Source organism: Cervus canadensis, chromosome 11, assembly GCF_019320065.1.
Source record: "Cervus canadensis isolate Bull #8, Minnesota chromosome 11, ASM1932006v1, whole genome shotgun sequence".
Lineage (NCBI taxonomy): Eukaryota > Metazoa > Chordata > Mammalia > Artiodactyla > Cervidae > Cervus > Cervus canadensis.
Genome location: NC_057396.1, coordinates 45195111 through 45207893, shown reverse-complemented (window position 1 = coordinate 45207893; position 12783 = coordinate 45195111). Strand labels below are relative to the sequence as shown.

At 37.8% G+C, this 12783-nt stretch overlaps 2 protein-coding genes across 2 annotated transcripts; both read right to left on the bottom strand.

Moving 5' to 3' along the window:
* Positions 1–842: 842 nt before the first annotated feature.
* LOC122449300 (olfactory receptor 52K2-like) lies at positions 843–1832 on the bottom strand. Its single transcript, XM_043480828.1, has one exon. The coding sequence runs from the start codon at positions 1830–1832 to the stop codon at positions 843–845; it is 990 nt and encodes a 329-aa protein (XP_043336763.1).
* A 9738-nt stretch (positions 1833–11570) lies between these two features.
* On the bottom strand, positions 11571–12515 carry LOC122449299 (olfactory receptor 52M1-like). The gene has a single exon (XM_043480827.1). The coding sequence runs from the start codon at positions 12513–12515 to the stop codon at positions 11571–11573; it is 945 nt and encodes a 314-aa protein (XP_043336762.1).
* Between the last annotated feature and the right edge of the window lie 268 nt (positions 12516–12783).

The window sequence follows — 12783 nt, the reverse complement described above, 5'->3', positions numbered from 1 at the left end:
TTTTAACAAGCAAATATGTACTTGATATTATAGAAATATAACTATTAAAGAGAAATGGTGTATACTGTTTGTTAAGACTATTATCAGAAGTCATTAAATATTTTTGAAAATTACACCACCAACAGCAACAATATTTCTCATGGTGTCTGAGTAATCAGTGAAATACACCAAGATTCACTGATATTTAAAACTTTCATATTTACAGTTATTCTATGCTTAGGTAAAAGGGCTAATTATTATATCACCTAGTGTTGTCATACACAAGTATATATGTTGCTAGTTTTACATTTATATTACTACTTGGGTATTACGTATTCTTTTAAATGTAACCATATTTGATTAAGGAGGATAGAGTAGACATTAGAAAACTTTTGTTACATAAAGGGGAATTTAGACTGAGGTTTATTCCTCTAGCACAGATAAACCTCACTCTAAATCTCACACCTCAGACAACATAAGGTTTTGGAAAAAATTTTAGAAGAAAATCTTTACAACCCAAAGTTAGCCAATAAATTTCTTAGATATGACACCAAAACCCTGATACATACAAGAAAAGAACATATATTGGACCTGATTAAAATTAAAATTATTTTGATATAAACTGGCATGGCTTAACAAGTCCCAAAAACTATACCAAATACTAGCTTGGAAAGAAAAATAATAAAAATTAAACACTTTGCTCTAGTTTTTTACTTTCTATGTAACTTTGATATTTGCTAATCTCACTGAAATCAATATACTTACCAAGCTTTCTAGCTTGTATGAATCCAAGATTTAGCTGAAGTTTTTCTACTTCAAGGTAATGCTGATTCATTTTCAACATTTCCTGTTTAATAAAACCCTTATCTCTGTTGATGATCTGGGGACTCACAAACTTTGCAAAGTTGAACACATTTGATTGTTAAAAATTTAAGAAATCCTTCCCTGATTCTTTTGGTTTTAACACCATAAATAATAGGATTCATCATGGGTGGAATAAGAAGGTATATATTGGCTATAAAAATGTGGACAGGTGGAGCAATGTGGTGACCAAACCTATGAGTGAGAAAAGAGAAAAAAGCTGGTGTATAAAACACCAAGATGACCCATACATGGGAGACACAGGTACTTAAGGTCTTGAAGCGGGCAGCTTTGGATGGGAGATTGAAGACTGTGAGAAGAATAAGGACATAAGAACAGATGATCAGTATGAAATCCAATCCTCCTGTTAGGAATGCCACAATTAGGCTGTAGGCTCTACGAATCCTGGTCTCAGAGCAAACCAGCTTTATCAGGGCCATAAACTCACAGTAAGTATGGGGGATGACATTAGTTTTGCAGTAGGAAAGCCATCTCAGTAGAAAGGGATGTGGACTGAGAAGTACAGCTCCTCTGAAGACAATAAGCAAACCCAAGCCTACAATCACTGCAGGTGTTAAGATAGTGGAATGTCTTAGGGGGTGGCAGATAGCTACAAATCGATCAAAAGCCATGGCCAAGATAAATCCAGATTCCATAGTAGATAGAGAATGGATAAAATACATTTGAGTAAGGCAGGCTTCAAAGTAGATCTCTCTGTCATTGAACCAGAAGAGACTGAGTATCTTAGGAAGTGTACAAGAAGTAAGCATCAAATCAGCAACTGAGAGCATGCATAGAAAGAGGTACATAGGTTCGTGCAGTTTGCGATCTGTCTTGATAATTAATAAAAGAGCAACATTTCCTATCAGTGACAGTAGGTAGACCAGACAGAAGGGGATGGAGATCCATTGGTGGGCATCCTCCAATCCTGGAATGCCAAGTAGCAGGAAGGTGGTAAGTTGAAGGTTGCTCCTGTTGTGGTCTAGCATCATCCAAAAAATGAGTATGCCATGATCCTATCCAAATTAAAAATCACAAAGATTACAATAACATGAAGACCCATTTTTTTTTCATTGTTATGTGTTGGAAAAGACACTGGCATCCAGTAACATACAACTGGCTATTGAAGGATTTCTTCAGTAATACAATATTTCAATTAATCAAATGCATGGAACCATGCTTTTGGGCAGACAAAAAAATTGTACAAAGGTATTCTCTTTCCTTTTTTCTATCTCCCTTGACTTTTTTTTCAGAAGTGTCCAGTTAGCTAGATACATTTTAATCATAGTATAGCACTACAGTGTTAATAACTGATATATCAGTAAAAATGAAGATGTAACTTTCTACCATTTTAAACAGTCAAAAAAGTAAAAGTACAGCCGTCATGGATGAGATCAGACATTTGTATATTTAACTTTTCTTACCACATTCCCAGTGATAGGGCTTGTAGATAAAAGGAAAAGGAGACTTGAGAAATACTAAAGGACAACTGGGGGCAATGAAGTGGTGTGAATAAAAATGATCTTATATTGAAAAGCAAGTCACTGAATTGATAAATTTCATGATTTCATAAAATCATCCAAACTGAATGGTTAGAAAAAATTATTTTACAAAGATAAGCCAATAGAGAAAATGACTATGTCTAGAAAACATGGGTGTTCAGGTTACTAGATATTTGTGCTCTACTGTAAATGACCAAGTCAAATTCTTCCAGAAGATGCATAATATATTCTTCAGTCATACAATACACATGATGTTGATTTTTTGCTTTCCAAGTAAAATCATTACTTCTTTAACATTTAATTAAAAAAATATATTGGAGTACAGTTGATTTACAGTGTTGTGTTAGTTTCTGCTGTATAGCAAAGGGAATTTTATATACATAGACATATACATAGACATAGACATATATATACACACATACATACACACACACACACTGGAGAAAGAAATGGCACCCCACTCCAGTACTCTTGCCTGGAAAATCCCACAGACAGAGGAGCCTGGTAGGCTGCAGTCCATGGGGTCACTAAGAGTCGGACATGACGGAGTGACTTCACTTTCACTTTTCACTTTCATGCATTGGAGAAGGAAATGGCAACCCACTCCAGTGTTCTTGCCTGGAGAATCCCAGGGATGGGGGAGCCTGGTGGGCTGCCGTCTATGGGGTTGCACAGAGTCGGACATGACTGAAGTGACTTAGCAGCAGCAGCACACACACACACACACATACATACATACATACATACATACATACATACATACACCCACTCCTTTTTAGATTCTTTTCCCATATAGGCTATTACAGAGTATGGAGTAGAGTTCTCTGTGCTATACAGTGGGTCCTTCTTAGTTCCTTATTTTATATACAGTAGTGGGTATACATCAATCCCAATCTCCCAATTTATCCCTCTCACTCCCCGACTCCCTGGTAACTATAAGTTTGTTTTTTTTTTTTAATATATATATGTAACTCTATTTTTATTTTGTAGGTAAGTTCATTTGTATCCTTCTTTTAGATTCCACATATACCAAGTAAAATTTGTAAATACAACTATTGGCTCCCAGATATTAGCTGACCAGAAAGCATGCATCTTGAAAGCTTGAATGATTATTTTGGAAAGAGATTCTAACAATACTACATTTTAAATTGGTAAATCATTATTTTGGTTCCAGTATCAGTGTATCATGAGCTTACATAATATGAGGCATCTACGTAGTCTGAATAAAAGAAAGTTTCATTAAAACAATGAGGTTTTGACCAATATAGTTCAGGATTAAATACTAGGGCTAGGTTAACAAAAATTATCACAGGTTAAATATTTAACTTAATTTCCTTCTACATTACTTTCGTTAATAAGAAATTGAGCCATCTTTCAGACAACCACACTGGCTAAGTTCTCAGGACTTAGGAATTAACCTAGAACCTTTAACCTAGGTTCCAGCATTCCCTTCTGGTAGAAGCACTGAACTTGTCTTTTCCACCTCAGTCACAACTCTCCTGCCTATAACCTGATTATCTTACCTCTAACCAGATGATCTCACTTCTCAGACTGAGTCCCAGCATATTTATTATATTTACAGCAGGTGCCATTAAGCTTCCTATCCTGGGGGACCAGAGGCCTATAGGAATATCCTATAAAGAGCCTCTCCTGAGAATGCTGTCTTGTTGTAGGCAGTTTCACTAATCTCTCCAAGTGTCTCCAAGCACAATTTGGTCTCTTGGAGGGACTCAGTTTTGTGGTCTCCTTGTTTCATGGGTTCGCAAAGAGTCAGATACAACTGAGTGACTGAACTGAACTGAACTGAACTGAATTGTTACCTGAGCTCTGAGCTTAAAAATCAATAGAATATGGCCTCTACTATAGGACTAATAAGATAATTTACTGTACCTAAAGCACACGCAAGTGCAGTGAACTAATTACAACCTATATGATGAGAGCTAGAAGATATCATGGAGGAATAATTTTATGAATTAATCAGGGTGATCACTGCAATATCTCCACATGACTCCAGATATTCCTAAGTAATTCACCTGAATCAGATTTACCTCTGAGAAACAATTAAAACTCCATGGCATCACCTAGCCATGTTCATATTCCTGCATCCCCCTAGACTCATCTATTTGATCAAGTAAAAGACACGCATTATTTTCATGTACAGGAGCATCCCTATTTCAGTTTTGGTTGGAATGTTATGCAAAGATTTGATATGCTTTCCTACAGATGTTCCTCTGCATCCTTCTCTTCTGTTCTGTAAATATCAGGAGCAGTGTGTTACTGAGTCCAAGCTAGCTCTGCTCCCTGTAGGACAGGCCAATGAATCCGAGAGACAAGGTGCTGAGACAAGGAGGAGACAGCTGACTGAAAAGATGGCAGGCTAGCGCCTCAAAATAACCATCTCATCAGGGTCTGGATGCCAGGTTCTTTTATAGAGTCAGAGAGAAAGCAACATGGAAATAAAGTCAAAAGACAGAATGGAGAGGCAGAAGCTGCTGGGAAGTAAAGGGCAATGGTCTTTAGTCTTGCAAAATATCTCCAAGGGAATGGCCAACCTTTGGAAGGGGTGTGCTCATCTCTTACCTTCACAGGTGGACAGGGACAGATTAGCTCTCTATGAGCTGAACTAAGGCACTTTAGTTTACAGTCAGGCATAGGGGCAGGGTCCTCTGAGCCAAGCTATTAAGCATGATTAAAGCAAGGAAAAGCAAGTCCAAGATACAGTCTCGAACATGGAGTTAGAATTGGCTTCCTCCCTGCAAGAGGTGAAGTTTACCAGCTATGTTTCCCAGGATCACAGATAATTTATATTTACTTTAAGTTTGTTCAAAGAGTTGATGGGCAGGAAGATATTCGGGAAAGGAGGGAAAAGCCAAAATAACTTCTTCCTATTTCTCACTTTCCTCAGCTGCATCTACTCTATTGTTCCAGATTCTGTTAGAGACTTCCATGGTCTTAGCTTCCACTGGGAGACTCTATATCTCTGGGTTTGACAATAATTTTTGGATATGACACTAAAACAAAAGTAACAAAATTAAACTAGAGAAACTGATCTTCACCAAAGTTGAAAACTTTTCTGCATCAAAGGACACTATCACCAGAGTTAATAGGCAACCAGAAAATTAGAGAAACTATCTGTAAACCATATATCTGATAAGCAATTAATTTCCAAAATATAGAAAGAACTCTTAAAATTCAACAAAAAATAACTATATTAAAAAAATAGACAAAGGACTTGCACAGATATTTGTCTAAAGAATATTTTCAAATGGCCAACAAGCACATGAAAAGATGATCAGCTATATTAACTATTGTGTGTTGCTAAATTGCTTCAGTTGTGTCCAACTCTGCAATACTCTGTTGGACTATAGCCACTATAGTCTCCTACAGGCGTCTCTGTCCATGGGATTATCCAGGCAACAATAATGGACTGGATTGCCATGCCTTCCTCCAAGGATTCTTCCAGATCCCAGGATTAAACCTGCATCTCTTATGTCTCCTGCACTGGCAGGAGGGATCTTTACTACTAGTGTCACCTCGGAAGCCCAAGAAGGGATGCAAAAAAATGCAGCTGCTGTGTGAAGCATCATTGCAATAGAATTACCATAAATACCATTGATTTCATAATTCCACTTTTTGGTATATATTGCAAAGAAGTGAAAACAAAGATTAGAACAGACATTTGTACACACATGTTCATAACAGCATTATAATATTAAAAAGGAAGAAAATTCAAACATAGGACAGAATATAGGTGAACCTCAAAGGCAGTGAAATGAAAAGATTTTTGCTCTATGCTCTACCAGTAAACAGTCAGTTCATTAATTCAGTCACTCAATCGTGTCCAATTCTTTGTGACCCCATGGACTGCAGCACACCAGGCTTCCCTGTCCATCACCAACTGCCAGAGCCTGCTCAAACTTATGTCCATCGAGTCAGTGATGCCATCCAACCATCTCATCCTCTGTCATCTCCTTCTCTTCCTGCCTTCAATCTTTCCCAGCATCAGCGTCTTTTCCAATGAGTCAGTTCTTGGCATCAGGTGGCCAAAGTATTGGAGCTTCAGCTTCAGCATCAGTTCTTCCAATGAATACTCAGGACTGATTCCCTTTAGGAGTGACTGGTTTGATCGCTTCACAGTCTATGGGACTCTCAAGAGTCTTCTCCAAAGCCACAGTTCAAAAGAATCAGTTCTTTGGTGCTCAGCTTTATGGTCCAACTCTCACATCCATACTTGACTACTGGAAAAACCATAGCTTTGACTAGATGGACCTTTGTCAGCAAAGAAATGTCTCTGTTTTTTAATATGCTGTCTAGGTTGGTCATAGCTTTTCTTCCAAGGAGCAAATGTCTTTTAATTTCATGGCTGCAGTCACCATCTGCAGTGATTTTGGAGCCCAAGAAAATAAAGTCTCTCACTGTTTCCATTGTTTCCCCATCTATTTGCCATGAAGTGATGGGATCGGATACAATGATCTTCATTTTTTTGAAAGTTGAGTTTTAAGCCAGCTTTTTCACTCTCTTCTTTCACTTTCATCAGGAGGCTCTTTAGTTCCTCTTGGTTTTCTGCCATAAGGGTGGTGTCATCTGCATATCTGAGGTTATTGATATTTCCCCTGCAATCTTGATTCCAGTCTGTGGTTCATCCAGCCCAGAATTTCACATGATGTACTCTGCATGCAAGTTAAATAAGCAAAGTGACAATAAACAGCCTCGATGTTCTCCTTTCCCAATTCTGAACCAGTCCGTTGTTCTGTCTGGTTCTAACTATTGCTTCTTGACCTGCATACAGATTTCTCAGGAGGCAGGTAAGGTGGTCTTGTATTCCCATCTCTTGAAGAATTTTCCATAGTTTGTTGTGATCCACACAGACAAAGGCTTTAGTGTAGTCAGTGTAGCAGTAGATGTTTTTCTGGAATTCTCTTGATTTTTCCATGATTGAATGAATGTCAGCAATCTGATATCTGGTTGCTCTGCTTTTTCTAAATTCAACTTGAACATCTGTAAGTTCTCGATTCACATACTGTTGAAACCTAGCTTGGAGAATTTTGAGCATTACTTTGCTAGTGCAATTGTGTGGTAGATTGAACATTCTTTGGCATTGCCTTTCTTTGCAATTGGAATGAAAACTGACCTTTTCCAGTCCTGTGGCCACTGCTGAGTTTTCCAAATTTGCTGGCATATTGAGTACAGCACTATCACAGCATCATCTTTTAGGATTTGAAATAGCTCAACTGGAATTCCATCACCTCCACTAGCTGTGTTCATAGTGTTGCTTCCTATGGCCCACTTGACTTTACATTCTAGGATGTCTGGTTCTAGGTGAGTGATCAAACCATTGTGGTTATCTGGGTCATTAAGATCTTTTTCATATAGTTCTTCTGTGTATTCTTGCCGCCTCATCTTAGTATCTTCTGCTTCTATTAGGTCCATGCCATTTCTGTCCTTTAGCGTGCCCATCTTTGCATGAAATGTTTCCTTGGTATCTCTAATTTTCTTGAAGAGATCTCTCGTCTTTCCCATTCTATTTTTTTCCTCTATTTTTTTGCACTGATCACTTAAGAAGGCTTTCTTATCTCTCCTTGCTATTATTTGCACTCTGCATTCAGTTGGATATATCTTTCCTTTTCTCATTTGCCTTTCACTTTTCTTCTTTTCTCAGCTATTTGTAAGGCCTCCTTTGACAACCGTTTTGACTTTTTGCATTTCTTCTTCTTGGGGATGGGTTTGATCACTGCCTTCTATACAATGTTATGAACCTCCATCCATAGTTCTTCAGGAACTCTATCAGATGTAATCCCTTGAATCTATTTGTCACTTCCACTGTATAATCATAAGGGATTTTATTTAGGTCATACCTGAATGGTCTAGAGGTTTGCCTACTTTGTTCAATTTAAGTCTGAATTTTGCAATAAGGAGTTCATGATCTGAGCTCCCCTGGAGGAGGAAATGGCAACCCACTCCAGTATTTTCACCTGTGAAATCCCTATAGTCCATTAGGTTGGAAGAGTTGGGCATGACTGAGCAACTAAGACACAAAAGAGAAAGCCAAATTTATCATATGAAGAGATTTAGTGATCTTCTTTGTATGGGAAGACGCAAGTGTATGGGCTTGCTGAAACAGTTTCTCTCATAGGCATCTAATTATCTGGGGCCAATCTTACTTTCTTTATTGTTCACATACTAATTCCTTGTTTACCAGAAAATATGGCAAATGTGATAGATGCCTGCCTTTCACATCCCTCCTTGTTGCAGTAACAAGTATTTTCCAAATGTAAATTTCTGAACCCAGGTGAAATAAAGCCACTTATTTGGAAGTCATCAGCTACTTTCTCCCCTGAGGATCTGGAGGGATGTGAAAGGTGGCCATCCACCACATTTGCCATCTCTTCTGGTAAACAAGTTATTAGTATGTGAACAATAAAGAAAGCAGAATTGTCCCCAGATAAGCTAGATGCATGTGAAGAAATTATTTCAGCAAGCCCATGCACTTGCATCCTCCTATACGTAGAAGATCACTAAATCTCTTCATATGAGAAATTTGGTTTTCTCTTGTGTGTGTTACTCGCTCAGTAATGTCCAACTCTTTCCAACCCTATGGACTATAGGGATTTCCCAGGCAAACACACTGGGTTGCCATTTCCTCCTCCAGGGGATTTTCCCAACCCAAGAATTAAACCCAGGTCTCCTGCATTGCAGACAAAATATCATCTAAGCCACCAGAGGTTTTCTCTTAATTAATAATAATCTTTTAATATTTAGATTACTTGCCCCATGATACAAACTTATATATAGCCTGAATCCTCCCCTGCCTCCTCAGAGTTAGCTCTCTCAGAGTCACCTGAGATACTGTCTACCAGGCTCAAGTCCTAACATCCCTGCCAAATAAAATGTAACTTTCAACTTTTAGGTGGCACATATTCCTTTAGAAGACAGTATGCTGAGTGAAACAGTCAATCACAAAAGGACAAATATTGAATGGTTCCTTGCATAACATACATACAGTAGCCAAATTCATAGAGACAGTAGTAGAAAGATAATAGTCAGAGAATGTGAGGAAGAGGGAATGGGGAGCTAGTGTTTTCCCGTATGTGGAGTTTGAACTGGGGAAAGGTAAAAAGCTCTGGAGAAGGATGGTCGTGCTGAATGCACAGCAATATGAATTATCAACTACAGACTGGCACTTGCCAAGAGCACTGGCCAACAACTGAACAACGATAACAACAAGGGCGTTTGCCACCCACCTCTATAGAGACTGAACCTTGTGCTGCTTGGCTGTTGACCTTCAGCACCCTCCGAGTTCAGGGGGAGTGAGGCACTCTGTTCTCCAGGGAATCTGGTGGGACAGGTCTTTAGATACTTGGATGTTTTTAGAAACAGATTTTATGATCTAAATCCTTGCATCTCCTCATGTCTAGAAAAGCACTAAACCCTTTCATGGTGACATCAGATCCTTGTGACTAGCAGAAAGACTTCTGTACAACAAGTGCCTAACAGTATTGAACACTCCCTTCACCAAAACCTTATATACTGACTTTCCCCCACTGCTTTTTTGGAGCAGTCTCCCAGAGCTATCTGAGGTACTGCCTCCCAGGGCTGCAGTCCTCATTTTGCCCCAAATAAAGCTTAACTCACAACTCTCAAGTTGTACATCATTTTTTACTCAACAGATTGTACTAATGCCATTGAACTCTACACTTTAAAATAGTTAAAATGATAAATTTTATTTTCCGTAAATTTTAACACACAAGTTACCAGTGAATTGTCCTTTAGTTACACCCCATACTAACTCTAAAAACATGAGCATTGATATTGATAGAAAGATAGATCAATCTTTATGTACTTTTCCTTAGTATTAACATAAAAATAAACATTAACAAAGAGAAACATAAGAAGGCTTCTTTCAGTTGTACAATGAGCTGTTCTATAAATAGGAGTGGGAAGGTTATAACAATGATATGTCACAGAAAAGGTATTTGAGAAAAAATAGCATACATGAGAATATGTAAGTGCTATAAAACAAAATAGAGCCTGTTGTCATTATAATTTAGTTGATAGCACCCTAATTTGATCCTATCTCCTTAATTCATATGATAAAACAAGAGAAAGGATGCCCTGAGCAGAGAAAACTGTAGAAACCCTGTATTCACAGATGAGTGAGGTAGTTTACAATGTTTGCCAAATACATTTGGTATCAAAAGATTCTAAACAACTTAATTATGTATTCTTAATTATGGATTCTTCATGCAAATTTCTTCAAGGAAAAGAGAAAAAAGAGCATTACTTATTAATGATGGAAGAATAAGTCTCAGTGTTGCAAAAATTAGTCCATATAAATCTAATCCAATTAAAAAGGCATTTACTGAACACATTTTACAAATGAATGAATGAATGACTAAATGATTGTATCAAAAGAAGAAATGAAAAGCAACTGCTATGTTCTCATAACTATTCTATTGCACTCCAATAACATTATATTATTCTTCAGGACTTTAGTAAGGCCTTCAACATATGATATAATATTAAGCAACATACATCACAGAAAATTTAAAAAATATATATTTTTTCTCGAGATATTTAGCAAAAATTTGGCTAACAGGGAACAGAATCAAACATATTCATTATATAAATATAAAAAATACAAATATTATACATTTGCAGACATATTAAATACGATATATTGGGTATTTCCTAAAACATTTTAAACAAACAAAAAGTAGAGAATATAAGAAATTATAATCACTCACTGGGGAAGGATAAAAACAACATATAGAATGTTTTCTCTGTGCCAGTTCACTGATCTTCTTTACATGTCTCATTTGATCATCATAGAATCATGTGAAGTAGGTTCTGTTATTTTTCATTTTTAAATATCAGGAAACTGAGGTGAAGAATTAAATAGCAGTAAAATTAGCCAGGCACATGATATTGGACTTGAACCCTGGCAGCCTAACTAGTTTACTTATCTTTTTACCCTTTATTTATTATTAAGTCTCTGTAATTATCCTCCAAAAGACACAGGAAGACATCAATCTCTTCTCCAATTTTAATCATGAAAAAGCTAAAATGACCTGTTGAGTTAGAAATTTTAGAATTTATAGACATCTAGTAAATAAAAGATCTTTCACTGTGGCAAATGTATTTCAGCTTGTTGGAGTAGGAGCAATTCTTACATAATCTCTTGTACTTTCATTTATTCTTGAACCATTTCTTTTATTGATCCAACAACAATCAGACAGCTTTGACCACTAGTGTCCTAAGAACATGTTCTCGTATTTTCTTGGTCCTTACTCCATACACAATGGGGTTGAGAAAAGGGGGCACCAAAAGATATATATTTGCAATAAAAATGTGGATATGTGCAGGTATATTTTTCCCAAAACGGTGAGTGAAAATGGAAAAACCAGCTGTGGAGTAGAAGACAAGAATAACACAGACATGGGACCCACATGTGCCTAAAGCCTTAAAGCTAGCTTCTCGGGATGGTAGGCGGAATACAGACCGGAGGATGAAGACATAGGATATAGCAATGAGAATCGCATCACATGAGCCAATGATAGTAGCCATACTGAGGCTATAACGCTTAGTGGTCCCTGTGTCCAAACACGCCAGCTTCACAACGGCCATAAACTCACAGTAGGTGTGGGCAATGATTCGTGTTCTGCAGTAAGGCAGCTGTTTGAGCAGAATGGGGTGCGGAGAAAAGAAAGCAACTCCCCGAATCACCACAATAATACCCATTATAGTGATGTGAGTGTGGGTAAGAATGGTGGTGTGGTGCAGTGGATGACAAATGGCCACATAACGGTCAATGGCCATGGACAAAAAAAAGCCTGATTCCAAAGCAGTAAAACTATGAATGAAGAATATTTGGGTCAGGCAGGCATCAAAGGCAATGTCATGGGCTCCAAGCCAGAAGAGACAGAGCATGCAAGGCAGTGTAGACGTGGAGAGGACCAGGTCAGTGACTGAGAGCATGCACAAAAAGAGGAACATAGGCTCGTGGAGGCTTCGTTCTGCCCTCACCACAGCTAGAATGGTCACATTCCCCACCACCGCCACCACATACATAGAGCAGAAGGGAATCCCTATCCAGACATGCAGGTGCTCCAGTCCTGGGATGCCCATCAGCAAGAAGGTGACAGGAGAGGGATGAGAAGTGTTGAGAGGAGGCATGATGGTTTTTTCTTTGATTTTCATCAGTTCTTCTGAAGATAAAGTTGCCATGCCAAGATGACCACAACCAGATGCTGAAAACACAGAGATTTATTAATATTTCAGGAAGATCCTTGATGACTATTGTTAAAAACAGTTCAAATTCATACTCAGGCTTATTTAAATTCCTGAGATTCAGATTAATAAAATGAGTTAGAACATGCCAAATTATTGTGTTTTCTGAAGTACACAAAGATAATACTTATATCATTTCATATTATTTCAAGGA